This window comes from Globicephala melas, chromosome 14 (genome assembly GCF_963455315.2).
Source record: "Globicephala melas chromosome 14, mGloMel1.2, whole genome shotgun sequence".
Taxonomy (NCBI): Eukaryota; Metazoa; Chordata; class Mammalia; order Artiodactyla; family Delphinidae; genus Globicephala; species Globicephala melas.
Genome location: NC_083327.1, coordinates 22,314,835 through 22,331,040, shown reverse-complemented (window position 1 = coordinate 22,331,040; position 16,206 = coordinate 22,314,835). Strand labels below are relative to the sequence as shown.

The window sequence follows — 16,206 nt, the reverse complement described above, 5'->3', positions numbered from 1 at the left end:
GTGCAGACCCACCAGGGCTGGTTTACGGCCCTAATTGTGTCACAAACGAATCACGTTATCTTACAAAAGACTACTAGCTCCCAGCTTAGGCCTCCCTATCCATTAACTGGAAACCACCTACTTCGAGTTGGTATAATGTTCCAGACCATGTACCACCTGGAAGAAATGGAGAGCCACCAGCGTGCCAGGCAGTGAGCCAGGCATTACTGGAGGTGTTACGATGCATGGCTTGCTGCTTTCCTCAAGCTTTCGGCCCCTGAGGGAACCATGAGAAACATCTCACCAGTCAACACAGCACAGAGCTGTGTGCAGTCCAAGAGAGCCCGCTAAAAAACCGCCCGATGGGCCTGTGGGGACTGGGCTGGAGGTCAGTGGGCAGCAAGGAACAGGGTACCCCGAGGGAGGGGGCAGCGGGAGGGGATGGTGAGCCCACACTGCTGTGCAGGAGGTACAGGCCAAGCTCTCCCAGAGAGACAACAGCAACAGAGGCCGAGGCCACTCTGGGGAGGCCCCAGGCAGATGGGCCAGTCTGCTGTGAAGCTTCTAAACTAGTCCAGGGACACACTAATAATGAGCACGGAAGGAGAGGGACGGAGGAGAGAGGGGTGACAGAGGACAACGAGAGAGAGGAGAGGCTGCTGTCCTTTCCTGTCCCCACAGGACCGCACACTCATAGACCGACGGGACAGCAGGGAAGCCGCAGCGCTCACGGGAGGCCGGGGCCCCAGGTAGGTCCTCCTCCCCGCCACGTGGACCCCGTGCATCGCTCCCACCGAGGAGCTGCAAGCTTTCAATTCCCACCAGGTTCCGCGGCCCTGAGCCCTCGCCCTGCTCAGGGAGAGGAGGCTCCCGCCGGGAAGGCAGGCGGGCGTCCTCACCTGTGGCCGAGGGGATCTAGCACCTGCCGGGCCTCACCTTGTTCTTGGCAAGCACGTTGGCTCCCGCTTTAACGAGCAGCTTGGCAGACTGGCTGAAACCGTGCCAGGACGCTTCATGCAGGGCCGTGTTCCCGTCCTGGGGAGCACACACAGGAGAAAGCACATGAGCTGGGCCCGATCCGTCTCACTGCCGTCAACAGAGCACACGGTACTTCAGGGCACAAGCAGGGGCCTTTCTCCGCCGGGGCTTCTCACCTGAACCACAGAACCCAGGCAGTGATTTGAGTGGTCAGTTTCTCCACTCTTCCAGAAACGGTACCTAACAAGTACCGTTCCAGGTGCGTTCTAGATTTAGGATGTATTACAGTGGATGACTTCAGGCATTAGGGCTTGAGTCTCTCCGGGAACCCAGGGTGAGAAAGGCTCCAGGGCCCATGCACAGCTCATATGTAACAGAAAGTAGCATCAGGAGATACAATGCCCCTTTCTCCCCACCTCTATGGCCCCTGAGGGCCTCCTCTGCTCTGCTCTGGCCCCAGAGAGAACCCTGCAAAGGTCAGGCAAATGAAGAGTCCAGCTTCACAAGTTCCAGGGCCCCAAGGGCAGACAGGTAGATTCCACTGCTCCTTTTTCTTCCCCCAAATCTAATCTCTCCCAGTTTAATCCAAAAGCCTCAGGGCCCCAAACAAATGAGCAGGCACTGAGAACAGTGATCTATCTGTAAATAAGGTAAACGAGTGTCCTCAACGGGTGGTTTTTCAATAGAAATCAACCCATTAAACATAGCTTGTATTTGCTTAACTTACTATTAAAAAAAGACATATTAAGTGCAATGAACTGCATGGGGTGGGACCTGGGATTAGGGGTGAAGGGACGGGGGCACAGAGAGGAGAGATGGAAACGCCCTCCTGGCTGTTCCAGGCCAGGCACAGGGCCGTCAGCTGGGGGCAGTGCAGGGACAGTGTCCAACTGCGCCCAGGCTCTGGCTTAGACATTCATTCAACACAGTAAGCCACGGGCCTGACATTGCTGACACCCACAGGGGAAGTCTAGGGTCTCGAGGGCTGTACCAAAGGCCAGGTGATGGGAATGGTGGTGGCGGATATGTGGCCCGGAAGCAGGAAGCAGAAGGAAGAGTGAAGGGGGTCCCGGGTGGGAACACTTCTGGGTGCTGGTAATGACCTCCTTCTTGATGTGGGGGCTCACACAGATGAGCTCAGGCAGTGCAAACTCACTGAGCTGCACACGTATTAGTTGTGCACCTTTCTGTATATGTATGTTACACTGTAATAAAAGGTTGTTTAAAAAAAGTGGACAGAGGCCAGATTGCACTTAATTGCAAAGTCCTATGTTTTAAGATGGTTTGACAATTTAAAAACACTGGGACAATTTAAAAACACTATGTCATTGGGATTTTTTAAAGACTTGATTTTGCTTATTTTCTCTTCCAGTGTAGTTTAAATAAATTAACTCACTCCGTTATCTTAAAAAAAAAAAAAAAGGAAACAGGCTGGGGCACATCCCTTCCCCCACCCAGGCCTCCAAAGGTCACTAATTCTAGACTTTTTTTCTTCATCATTTATATTTATGTGGTTGCCCACTGCTGCCACAGAACAGAGGGATGAGTTTTTTAAAAATTCAATATCAGATACTCTTTCAGAGGAACCCTGGGACGATTTCCTCATGTTAAGGCATGAGAGCTGACTCAGGAATGACAGCATCTCACGAGCTCGGCAGGTCCCAAAGAGGGTCCTCAGGCTGACCCGTCCCACTTCCCTCCTCACCTTGTCCTGTCGGTCCAGAGCACAGCCCTCCTGGATGAGCGCCGCGATGACCTCGGTGTTCCCCACCACCGTGGCCCGGTGCAAGGCGGTCTGATCCCCCTGCGGGTGGCGGGGAGACAGGGACAGCAGTCAGCCCTCCCCGGCCCCTCACCACTCGCTCCCTCCCTCCACCCGACACAGGGACATCCCCATCACCGCGTGCCAGCCGGGCTTGGTGGGCTGGTTAGTAGACAGTGCATGCCTGGAGAGTCATTTTGTTCACAAACTCAGTGGTAACCCTAAGCCAACTGCAGAACAGCCCTGGGCCGCAGAGCCGACCTCTGGATGAGGGTCACGCCAGGGGACGGCAGTGTGACTGTCACATCTGTGAAGACTGGGTCAGCGGGCTGGGCTGTGTGCTGTGCAATGGAACCAGCAATGCCTGGAATCTCTACTCCCTGCGGAGGCCTCCCGTTCCCCAGGGTCAGAGGACTCACTGGCCTGCTCTGTCAGCTAGCGGCACTCACGACCGGAGAGCGGGTGTACGTGTTGATTGGCCCTGGCCTAGAGCAATGCAGGGGTTACGCTAGGACATCTGAGGAGGCCAGGGGCTCAGGCTGTCACTGCACATCTCTCAGAAGCCTCTTCTGATGTTTCAGGACAGCATCCTCGCTGATTTATGCTGCATTTGACCCCCTCTGTGATCAGATTCCTGGGATTGCTGACCTGCTTTTTCTCTGTCAGGGCACCAAAGGGAACTTGACTCTTCCCCTAATTGCAGTTGAGAGAAGGACTAAAATCCCAGAAGTAAGACCATCAAGTCTGTAGCAAGAGAGAGTTCTGAAGTCTCTGAGGGCACATCTTATCTCTGACAGGCACTCAGGATATCAAGTCCAGCCTGGGGCGCAGGCTTGAATGGGGAGATGCGTGAACGGTGTGGAAAACTCCTGGTGAGACGGAAGGGGTGCAGGGCAAGAGGGTCAGGAGATGTGCGTCACGCATGGCCTTGGGAGACACCTGTCACCTTGCTGGACTTCAGGTTCTTCACCTGTGAAAGGAGGCAAGGTCCCTCCCTGCCCTTCTTGGGGTCTATGATGTGGTTGGCAAGAGTTTTACATAAACAGTTTTCTGGTGGAACACTGGAGGGGCAAAGGATATGCCCTGGGGCACTCCTGGTCCTTAGCCCGAGAGAGGAAAGACAATTAGAAGACAGAAAACATGGAGGATTTTTAAAGAAGGATGCACTGCTACCTATAAACTGCCTTAATCGAATGCTGAATCTACTTACATCCCTGGAACCTGTAACAAATGACAATGCACTTTAAAAGCACTTAATCCAAAAAAAAGTTCTGGGGATGGATGGTGGTGATGGTTTTGTAACAATGGGAATGTACTTAATGCCACTGAACTGTACACTTAAAAATGGTTAAGATGGTCAATTTTATGTTATGTATAGTTTATGACAGTAAAAAAGTACTTAATCCTATTTAAAAACCAAATTCACATTCTTAAAATTTTAAAAAATCTCCCTTTAAAAATCCATGAGGGGAGGGACTTCCCTAGCGGCACAGTGTTAAGAATCCACCTGCCAATGCAGGGGACATGGGTTCGAGCCCTAGGTCCGGGAACATCCCACATGCCGTGGAGCAACTAAGCCCGTGCGCCACAACTACTGAGCCTGTGCTCTAGAGCCCGTGAGCCACAACTGCTGAGCCCACGTGCCACAACTACTGAAGCCCACGCACCTAGAGCCCGTGCTCCGCAAGAGAAGCCACCGCAATGAGAAGCCCGCACACCGCAACTAGAGAAAGCCAGCACACAACAACAAAGACCCAACACAGCGAAAACAAAAACAAAAAACAAAAAAAGAAACATGAGGGGAAATGATTTTTATTTTCTTCCTTATACTTTTTAATACTTTCCAACATTTTACACATATAATTTCTAGCATCAGGAAAAACTGCTATTTATTAAAAGTCTAAGCTGTACCAATATACCAGGAAAGGGACTGTCCATGTCTCAGAAGCTTTTCTCACTGTTCATTCTGCAGTGATGGATCCAGACCTCCACCCTCCCATTACCATGATTCCATCCACTGTCCACTGCATTCTGTCACCAAACCCTCCCCTTGGTATCCTAAGCTATTATTCCCATTACAAATGAGCTTTAGCCTTGGTTTTCTTCTCACCCACCTTTCCAAGACCCCTTACTCAAAGAGGACCCTTTCTGTGTGCCATGCAGTCAAAAGCAGAACATGGCCACTGGGTCAGTGTTTGCACAAGGTGTGCGAAGCCAACACACCTCGTCTTCAAACAACTTAGGAAGTGTTTCCAGATGAGGTGTACTTAGTAATCATGAAAAATTGCCCAGTCTTAACTTTTTAAAACTTCTATAAGAATCTCCCAGACTGCCTGTTTCTCTACCAGCATGGTGATGGGTTTTCCCAAAATGGACCCCAAGTGCAATTTGTTACTGACCTGATAAGAAATGTGGTGCCCTGTTCTCAGCAACAAAAGTGAGGCTGCAGCCCCTCCTTCAGGGTAAACACCGCCTCAGTCAGATTTCTAATCATTAGAGGCCTTTTACTGTCCCCACAAGCTGCCGGCATTGTAACTAGCACTCCTTGGCCCAGTCAGAACAACCCTTTTACGTAACCAAATGTAACCATTCTGTGCATGTTCTGCATAAAGTGTGGGCCGTGTGGGCCACTCTTGCTGCTAAGTCAAGGTGCAGTCTGACGTCAGCCTGGCTTCAAGTCAAATGCTTTATTGTGTTTCACGGGCTGCCACTAAATCATGAGTTGAGGCAGCTTTGGAGCCAGAACGTCACCAGTATTTATCACTTGCTTTTAGCATGAATCTCGTGCACTTGCTTCCCTGGGGGTAACATTCCTTTGTGAAACTCTAGCTCAACGTAAGAAGCTAAATCTCACTTCTAGTTCAGCCCTTAAACGTCAATTTCCAGAGGGACGAGCAAAACGCGCAAGGAGACCTGACGACCTGGGTGAGGCTATGGTGGGAACCAAGGGTCCTCAGGCACCTGGCACAGGTGTCTCCTGCGTGTCCCCTTTCCTGGCCCTGCCTGTCTCCAGGCCACAGCCTCCCCTCCATCTTCACACCCCTCAGTCACAGACCCGCTCAAAGCCAGGGTCCTTGCCTCAGGTGTCGGATATACACGGCTGTGAAGGCCAAAGCCAGCCTTTCCCCACCCTGAGTGGTCCTTGAGCAGGACCGTTAGCTTTGCTCACACCAGGTGGGGTGGGTTTGGAGGACTGGGTGAGACACTTTCTCTAGTACATGAAAACCAGCCACCCTGAAGTTGCCAAGGTGAGCATCACAGGCTGAGAGACACGAAATACATAAGCCAAGGACCACCTCGGGCTGTCTCAGAGCTATTCCCCCCCCCAGAACACAACATAAGCAAACACCTGAGACTCTTGATTGAAACAGGGTCAATTACCTGTGAATCAACTCTTCCTCCTATAAAACTAAAACTTACCTTTGAAATATTTCGTCTTTGAAATATGACACAGAAAAGAACAAGATGTATCCTCACTACGTACTTATAACAGACCCAAGCAGCAACTTTGACATAATCTTTATTTCTATATGATCTAAATATCAACCATGAAATTCTGAAACTTTGGAGGAAAAAAAAGAAAAAGCTAGGAAAAGTGTGGCACTCTCAACAAAGTTTACTCATTATTTTTTCAGCAAATATTTATTAATCCTCTACTATGCCCCAAGCACCGTGGCACCTAATTCTCTCATTTTATTAATTAAAAAAAACTAAGGCCCAGTGCAGTTCAGGGGATAACCAGCTAATCTGGGGTAGCATGGTTGGGGCAGAACTCAAATTGGTAAGGCTTTTTGCGCTCACCCTGAGCTGTTCACAACCTGTGAAGTCAATTGACCTTAAGACAGGCCTTAAAAAGGATCAGGTGCTTCTGTGGGATGGGCTGCCTCTTTATGGCATCATCAAGCTAAGTGTTTATGGCATCATCAAGCTAAGTGACTGAGCCCAGTGCCTTGGCAAGTATAGGCACCTGAGAAGTATTTGTTGAATGACTGACTACAAAGAAAGAAGCAGAAGGAAAGCGCTGAAGCTGGAAACTTGAAGACCCAGCAATCTTGCAGTTTGGCACTTCGGTTTGGAACAGGCAAATCATGTTCCAAAGGGACTGCACCTGTCTGCAAAGTGCATGAACCGCCAGCTCTCCATTTTTCTAAGACGTCAGTGTTCCTTACTTTGGGATTTCAAACGATTTGCAACCACTGAGGTCTAGAACTTTGTTCTTAAACACTTTTAAGTGTTCTCTCCTACATGGTGAAAAAGAGTGAGCACAAGTGTGGGCAGATTCCAAAGCCAAGCTCATGGGAGAAACCCCAGTCATGCAAGGGTGGACCATGCCCCTCTTCAGGAGGAATCCCTCCCAGGTGCCACAGGCAGACATGTTGCAAGGAAGCTCAAGACAAGGTAGGTGCACAAAATAATTGCTGACCTCTTTTTCTCTCTCTGATCTTCCAGGGTTCTTCCTAGCCTTGCTTCTCTGGTTTTTCTTATTTTTCTCTTCCTTCATGCCTTTTACTGTGGCCACAGGGTCCTGGACTATTTCTGAGGTGGGGGCCGTGTGACTGCTCATTGACCAATCAGAGATGGCCTTAGAGCTCCAATGAGAGTTGACAGGGTTGGCAGGAGGCAAGAGGGAACTTGCCCCTGGAGTTGCATATTCTAAAGAACTGGTTTCCACAGGTTCAAATTCATAATAATCCCACTCCAGGGCACTGGAGGTCATTCTTCAACTAATTCTCAGTCTTTACCATGACATAAAGCACAGTATCTGTAGAACATGAAGTTAGGAGTAAATTCTTCATAACATTAACCTTCTCTATCGCTACCCATCACCCAAGATAGGTAACTTCTGAAATGATTTTTTTCCAATACTTAATCTCCCACCAGCTTCTTTAAAGAGCACTCATAAAGAGTTTTCTTCCTTGACTTCCTACATGAGTTTCAAGGCTGATCAACAAGCACAGTAAACGTATAGAAGACACACATGAACCATATTCTGGCAAATGCATTACTTCAGAACTAGTAAAGATCAATTCTACGTTCTCCATTCCCAGCTGTTTCTACACTGTTTTGTTGTTCGTTTTGTTTTAAGCTACCTGGGAGAAGCAATGTATGCATCGTCTAGACCAAGGGAAAGATGCAAAAACAAAAAAAAAAAAAGATTTCAGTAAGTGAAAGAGTTCCTCTCTGAAAGTAGAGCTGGCTTTCCTTCTGCGGCCATGTCCCCCTTTGGCTGCCTTGGCTCCTGAGTTTTTACTTCCTATCTTGCCTGATATAAACAGCAGTAGTTCTAGAAAGTCAGCATGGCTTTTGCTTCAGGAGAACACAGTGATACTCGCAGCTCAGGACCTGAGACAGGAGTGTTGGGTCAGGATGGGTTAGCATGCCTGGTACTGCAGCCTTGCCACCGTGGCAAGCAAGGGCTTCAATTATACAGAGAAAACCAGATGCAGCCTGACATATTTGCACCAAGCACTGAATGCCCTGCGTTTCCTGTGGTCAGAATCTCTTCTCTCTCCCTGTATTTTTGCTCCTGTCATGTAAGGATAAGATATAATCAGGTATGTTATGATGGCTACAGTGCAAGGAAAGAACAAAGTGTTGTGACCCAGGGTAGAAATCAACAGCTTAAAGCTAGATCAGCATCTTTTGAAAATAATATCCTTGATGACTCAATAGGTTCCAGATATAACCAGAAATTTATGAATGACACTGACAGCCTTATGCCCGTGTATATGACATACTTGGTTATTTCTTTGTGAATGCTGTCCTTCTCAACTGGTGTGTTTGCCAAGTTTTAGGACATTACACAGAGACTCAAGGAAACCTCGAAGCGCTATGGTAACCCACACCCTAGCCCACCTGAGTGTCTGAAATCTGATAACGTTCTGTAACCACAGAGATCACAGGTGAATCTGGAAGGGGTTTATAAATACTAACTCTCCAAGATTCTGTGTTCCTCACAAAAGTTCTTTCTCCTTTGAGTCCTACTATACAAATTAGAGTTAGAAACAGAATTGAGAGTTTCTGAAAATAGCTTCCAATCAGATTATCATTAGGATATTTTCCTAATAGCTCACTGGACGGCAATTTACATAATCTTTTCTACATCCCCTTCTTAGAGAGTTCACCCTCTTCAAAGACCCAACAGGGCCACCCTATGCACTCGGTGACCCCATGCCAGCCACTGCTGAGTTACTCAGGAATGGATTCTTGACTCCAAAAGAGCCACTGGAATCTCTTTCTAGATAATTTGACTAAAGAAACTCAGAGACTGAGTTTCAATCATGGCAGAGCACCAGAGTGAACTCTTTCTGGAGGCCTCCTTTTTCTCAGATTCCATGAGATCAGTGTGCTGTTGTTTCTTTAAATAGGTCCTTTTTAACTGAACGTATACAGAATAAGAGAAATCAAGGCGAGAAAATTAAAAAATTACGTTTTTAAGCTTCACCTTTTCTCCAGTTATAAGTTTGGTCAATGACACATTTCCAGCAAGCCTTGCCTATACTCGTGTGTGTGTGTGTGTGTGTGTGTGTGTGTGTGTGTGTGGTGTGCTCCTTCATACTGAGACAGGACACAGACAAGATGCCCTTTGAGGCTCTGCACTTGAATAATACTAGACAGGAAATACTACCACTAGATAGGAACCATGATGGAAAGACCAGCTCACACTCCCAAACTCGACCTTGCTACTGAGAACGGGGCCCACAGCAGACCTTCAAGAGGAAGTTCTTCCCACCAAGATGAAGCTACAAAGTGCTGGAGAGCATCTCCTACCGCCCCCTCCCTCCCCTCATAGCTAGTTACATGTTGTGGGATCTGAGGCAGACAAGCCCCCTTGACAACCACGCCCTGATAGAATGATGGCTTCTACTCACATCGTCCTGGACATCGAGGTCGCAGCCAGCCTTCAGCAAGATCTGGACCACAGAAAGATGGCCCTTATTGGCAGCAAGATGCAAGGGGGTCCGGCCATGCTGTCAATGCAGAGCAAACACTGATTTCAGAACAAGACGTCACGCGCTCTTCCCCTGGGGGCGGGGAGCCTAGAGCAAGGTTTGCACAGTAGCGCTCCCTGCCACCCCCACACCCCCCCCCCCGTTCAGTTTGGCAGGAGATTCTTATGGATTCATCCAGAATTCAAGTTTGTCTTGGTTAACCTTGGCTATTGGCACTGTGATCAAGGAACAAAATATGCTCAAAATGTGGAGACTTTCCTTAGTGCATAATTTCCACTCCCCGCTCATCCAACCAGCAAGTAGGAAAGTGAGGGCTTTCAAGTTTTCTCTTATTTCCCCACTGGTTTGATAGTCAGGGATGGTGAAGTGGCCACAGTGAATCTGATGGGGTAAGAGATGGGAGAGCAGCAAAGAGTCAAGCTAATCAGCCCCAGAGAAGTCTAGTTAGTAATTCCTCAAAACTGAAACTGATGGACAAACCGTTAGAACACATTCTCCCCTCTTTAGAAACAAATTTTTAAATTACAAAGTATTTCAGCCATTCAAAAAATATGAACATTTTAAAATGTACACAGCCACCAATCACTTTAAGAAAAAATTAGAGAAACTGTAGCCATTCCTCGTGAACCCCTCCCAGATCTCATTTCCCCTCAACCCCGAGGTAACCGCTCAATTTGGGATCCGTCATTCCTGTCCCTTTTATTACACTTTACTACACGTTTGTAGCCACGCATAATAGATGAACATCGTTTTGCTTGTCTTCAAACCTTACATAAATGGTATTAAACTGTACAATGTCATTTGGCAATTTGGGGGGGGTCCAACATTATATTTTTGAGTTTTTTAAAAATATTGTCACATCATTCACTCATTCTCCCACTGATGGGTTCCAGGTTGTTCCCAGTGGCTGGCAGAACACACGTGAGTGCACGTCTCCTGTGCACCTGAGCGGGCTTCTCAGCCCTGCTGGTGAGTCAGAGATGACCGTTCCCTGCAAGCGGGCTCCTGAGCTGTGACACTGAGGGTCGCACTCAGAATAATCCTCTTCAGTGTAAATCAGTTTCCATCTAGAGAACTGACCTTGCCAAACGCCTAATTCTCCAACTCTTGAAGGAGCCATTATGTTGCCTTTGCTTTCTCCCTCAAGTTCACGGTGAAGAAACGTTCCCACCCCAGCTCCAAACAGCATTTAACCATGCACGGCCCCACCTGTGCTGAAACACTCCCAGGGGAATGAGGGTCTCACACGGCCTGAGTCCTCTCTCGCATCTTGGTAAAACTTCCCAAAGGCCTTTACTGATATTCTAGCAGGATAAACCCATTTATGATCTCGATCAAGTGCCAGTTTGCCGTGGGTAACTAGCCTTGCAGGAAAACAAAATGGCAGACAATAAAGGATCTTAACTTCAACCCGCGAAATGCAATCAAAGCATCAGAATGATTCTGGAAAGAAAGAGGTCAGAGCTCACTTTAAAATTAGAATTCTTAATTAAGAAAAAAGTTTGGGGCTTCCCTGGTGGCGCAGTGGTTGAGAGTCCGTCTGCTGATGCAGGGGACACGGGTTCGTGCCCCGGTCTGGGAAGATCCCACGTGCCGCGGAGCGGCTGGGCCCGCGAGCCATGGCCGCTGAGCCTGTGCGTCCGGAGCCTGTGCTCCGCAACGGGAGAGGCCACAACAGTGAGAGGCCCGCGTACCACAAAAAAAAAAAAAAAAAAAAAAAGAAAAAAGTTTGTCCTAAGAAAGTGGGCTATAAAAAGCCTTCATAAAAAGGCAACGTCTGAGATGAGATGAAAGCGTGACCTGCCTTGGCTGGCAACTGTGCTCAGCGTGGGCCGCTTAACTTTGACTCCTCCGACGAAATGTCCACAGCTGATGAGATGGAGCCAGAGAGCCTGGTTCCCCCCTCGCTGGGCCTGGCCCCGGGCTCCACCTGTCCTGCGTCCTCGTCCAGGTCATCGGATCAGTGACCTTCACAAGGCTTCTAGAGCATCCTGAAACAAGGGGAAGCCCACTGCATTTGTGAGGAGAAAGACGTGTGTGCTGTGAGGAGGGCTGACAGGATGGCGGGACACAAGAGCTTCTGAGCATCTGGAAAGTGCAGACCATGCGGGCAGAAGCTGCCCCGAGAGAGGCTGGGAAGGAGGCCACAGGCCGAGGAGTAGCTGGTGCCACAGGTCAGGGGAGCCCCAAGGAACATCCCTGTCAGCAACCAGATATTACAGTGTGGAAGCTGAGGCCCAAGGAGGCGAAAGGGTATGCCCAAGTGAACACCAAAGAATCAGAAGAAACACCGATGTGGTTCCAACCAGGCCACGTCTGGAGGGCACTTCAGAAACTACAGATTACTAACGAGGCGGCCCTGGACTGGAGGCAGCTTCCCCCTCCAAGGTCAGCAGAGTCCCCTCTGTGGAGAAAAGAGAGGCCAGAGGCACTGGAGCCCGACAAGCCTCGTTCAAATCCCGGCTCTGACTAGTAACACCTGTGAGATTTTGTGCAGGACACTCTCCTAAGCCCCTTTCCTCATCTGTGAAACAGGAACGGTCTCCACTACTCACCCCGCAGGCTTCAAACAGGATAAGTGAGGGAACGCCCACCATCCATCACGGGTTTCCTTCCCTCCAACTGTCCCCAGCCTCGCCCCTGAAGACACCCCAACCGCTGCCTCTCCTCCCTGACACCCCTGCACCGTTGCCTCGGAGACAAGTGAGATGTTTTCGAGGGCACAGACCTGGGAGAAGACTTGGACCTTGGGTCACCTGGATAGCCAGGTGGGCCCTTGCCGGAGGGTTTTGAAATACAAGGTCCCACGTCTCCACGTCTCTCTGGAAGGGGCTTCTTTACTGAGAAAACCCTTCTCCAGTTCTGCGAGAAGAAATGTTCACGGCTGCCTTCTCCACACCCACAGCACTTCGGCTCCCCTCAGGGAACCACCAGTCCTGTTCTGAGGGCCCTTCCCACTAGGCCGTGATCTCCCCGAGTGCGGGACTACACCTCAAACCAATCCCGGCGCTCCTCAACCACAGGGCAGGCCGGGCCTCCCAGGGTCACTGGAGCAAATTCCACAGTTCCACACTTGACCAGAGACAAGGCGGGCCCGGAGGGCTGCAGCCTCCAGGTTCGGGGACGTCTCAACCCCTCAGAGGAGGTGTAGGCATCCTGGGGGCTTCACGAGCATCTGAGCAGCTGCAACAGTGACACAGGGACTCCTCTGAGGAGGGTCAGTGTCCCCCTTGCATGTCTGGCTCCTTTTCTGGCATCTGGTAAAACTATAGCGAGTAGCAAAGGCGGTAGTAACTGGTTTCCCATTGACCCTGAAGCTGTCCACTCCTGTTCCCTGGGCTCTCCTAACACAACCCCCCCCACACACACACACACCACCCACCCAGAAATGTGGTTGGTTTTCCAGAACATTCTGTAGTGAAAAGCAACAAAAGTAGAGCCATTCAGGGGAGTAGCTGCTCCCACCCAGCACACAGGGATACCCCAAGGTCATGCCTGACAAACGCAGAAGGCTGAAACCACCCTAAGTGTGAGGGGGAAAATAAAAACTGATCCTTAGAGGGGTCTTTGAATGACCTGAACTTAAGGGTACAACCGGTCTCAACCTCCACGCCCCTAGGAATGGCCAGTGGAAGACATGGGAACAGGAGAAAAGACTGTGGACCATGAATGATAAGAGGAAGAAGTTTCTGAAGCACTGGTTTGTCCTAGGCCCTGCCTAATTCAAAGACCAGTTTAACCCAACTCAACCCAGGCCCTGGTGAGCCCAGCAAGACCAATAGCAACAAGGATGAGAGCAAGGGCCAGCAGCAGCTAACATTTATGGGACGCTTACGGCATGGTAGGCACATCTTAAGAGTTTTACATGTATTAGCTCATTCAATCTTCCCAACGACCCTAGGAGGTAGGCAGCATTATTAAGCCCATTTTACAGATGAGAAAACTGCAGCCTAGAGAGACAGTCACTTGTTCAATGTCACGCAGCAGGTAACTCGAGTCTGGATTCACCCCTAAGCCAGCTGACCCCAGCCCGCATGCTCTGGCCCACCACACTCCCTGCTAGCTGCTTCCTGTGGGAGGAGACACTCCCCTGGCAGAGGGCTCCACTCTCAGGACGCTCCCTGGGCTCCCAGCTGATCGCCCCTGAGGGTGCTTGCAAATTACCTCATTTCCTCAGAATCTCCAGATGAGGAGAGAGGCTGTCCATTCTCACTGTACATCTGAATCGCCTGGGGAGGTTGGTCTGTGTGTCTGTCCTCCCGTGCTGATGCCTGAGGCCTTCCTCCAGAGTTGCTGACTCAGTGCTCTGTGGGGCGCAGGCAGCAGGGGTTATACATCCTCCCCAGGTGATTCCAATGAGTGACCTGGGCTGAGGAGGGGCCGGAATAATCCTCCCCAGAGCAGCCACAGGCCCTCAGGTAAAACCTGCCCAGGGGGGACCGTTCCAGCAGGAGTCATTCCTCTCGGTACATTCCTCATGACGCTTTCGTCCCCAGCTGTCAGTACAACACACTAAAAGACTGCATCTCCTCAACCCAGAACTTTCTGTATCGTAAGAGAGTATATAAACGATACAATGACACTACTAAAAATTCGGAAAATGAAAGCAAATCATCTGTGAGTCCACCACCCCATACAAGGATTATCGTCTTTACCCCATCTCTTCCACTGCATCTTTTCTATTGGTGCTTTTGCAGTTACATTCACAGGTCACATGAAACTAGCTTGCTTGTGCATTAATAGTGGTCCTCAAACTTTATTGGGCAGCAGAGGCTTGTTAAAGACAGCTATCTGGGCCCCCTTCCAGGGTTTCTGATTTTGTAGGTCTGGGGTGGAGGCTGAGAATTTGCATTTCTAACAAGTTCCCAGGAGAAGCAGATGCTGCTAGTATAGAACCACATTTTGAGAGCCACTAACATAAAGCACCGGTTTTCGATGCCGTTCCACATTAGAGTCACCTGAAAATATTTTTAAGATCTCAACTTTCAACCCCAGATTCCATCAGCCTAGGGTGGGGTCTTGGAGTGGGTGTTTTTTAAGTTCCAGGTGATTCTAACGTGCAGCCGGAGGTTATGAACCCCTCGTTGCATGCTTTAAATGTGCTGGTCCCTCCAACCTGCCCTGGGGTCAGGATGGGCCTTCTGAGAACAGCGAGGGGAGAGAGGGTGCAGGACCCTGCAGAGAGCACGTTTCCCTGATCCAACCAGGGAGGGGCAGAGGCTTGGAGCACACTCACTTCCAGGGAACTGAATGGCAAAGGGCCTTGAGACGTAGCCAGGCAACAACTACAAAAAAGTGGCCTCACTGTCAACAGCTCTGGGCTCTGGTCTGGGTGCTGCTTTGTTCTGGCATGTTGAGCCCTGCGGGTCCCGATTTCCAGCAGAACTGCTGCATGGTAACAAAAGAGTGACTCCCGTTCCAGCAGGTGACCCGTAAATTACACTCTCAGGTGATCATAAAGGGCGCTCAGAATGAAAAGTCCCTGCTACTCGTTTGGAAGAACCTAACTCCCAGCTGGAGGGGGTGGGGCTCGGTCAGGGAATATTCCTAGAGAAGAATTCCTGTTCAGATAAAGATCTCCCACCAACAAGGGAGACCAGCCAAAGGTAACCAGCTTAAAATACACCTTGAAAGAAAGTGGAGGTGTTTTGTTCCTCCCTGTGTTCAGATGTGGCACTTAATCCCTCTCACCAGACACTCCAGGTGGACCAAGGTATTTACACTGGAGACACCTCCCTCGGGAGGGGCGGAGCCCCAGGGAGGCGAACCAGGGGTAATTTGAGAACCACAAGCCACCGAAACAAGCCTGGAAAGACTCTCTCTTCCTACAGACTCCATGGTACCCGAGAGTCCTGGCCTGTGACCCTGGTCACTCATTACTCCAGTCGGGACCTGGAAGCTGGGTCACAGCTGCTTTCTCCTGCTTAGATATCTCAGATCCTCCTTACTAAAGGGCAGGCCTTTCACACTGACAACACTCGCCCCATGAACACCTGCCCCATGGGTGCTGAGCCCTGACTCCTCAAGGAAGCTGCCTGGTCTAACAGAGTGGACCTGAGAAGTGAGAAGAAAGGGTGCTTAGCCATTCCTGGAACAAAATGATATGCTTTTGCTCAAGCTCACACAGACACACGGGGCAAAAGGAGGCTAAAGGAATTGAGACTCCTTAGCTCAACGCAATAAAACAATTGAGCCATCTTAACTGGGTGTTGTTACAAGGAGGGCAGTTGCAGAGACGTGACCCACATGAAGGGAAACAGTTCAACAAGAAGAATTTAGGTATAACCTAAATTAATGTAATAATTTCAAAATGACAACACTTCCTTTCTTCAGATCATGAGAAATACAATAGGTCAGGATCATGCAGTCTTTTGAGGCGAGTAAAGTCTGTATTACCTGCAGCATTAAGGAAATAGGAAAGAGAGAGAGGAAGCAAGAAAGCTGTAACAGCAGTAAAGTAGGAGTGGCACATATTTTAGAAACAATATAACACTCGGATTGAAAAGGGTCTGAGAATTTAATTTGGAGAGGATA

At 49.6% G+C, this 16,206-nt stretch overlaps 1 protein-coding gene across 26 annotated transcripts in view; it reads right to left on the bottom strand.

Annotated features, from left to right (window-relative positions):
* ANKRD6 (ankyrin repeat domain 6) overlaps positions 1-16,206 on the bottom strand; it is a 260,264-nt gene that overhangs the window by 103,846 nt on the left and 140,212 nt on the right. For 25 of the 26 annotated variants that reach the window (XM_060283471.2, XM_060283470.2, XM_060283467.1 and 22 more), the window contains exons 3-5: positions 9,592-9,690; positions 2,663-2,761; positions 916-1,014 (exon numbers count right to left, since the gene is read on the bottom strand). In XM_060283471.2, coding sequence (XP_060139454.1) covers positions 916-1,014; positions 2,663-2,761; positions 9,592-9,690 — 297 coding nt within the window. The remainder of the gene's footprint in view (positions 1-915; positions 1,015-2,662; positions 2,762-9,591; positions 9,691-16,206) is intronic. The other variant, XM_060283474.1, reaches the window with a different exon arrangement.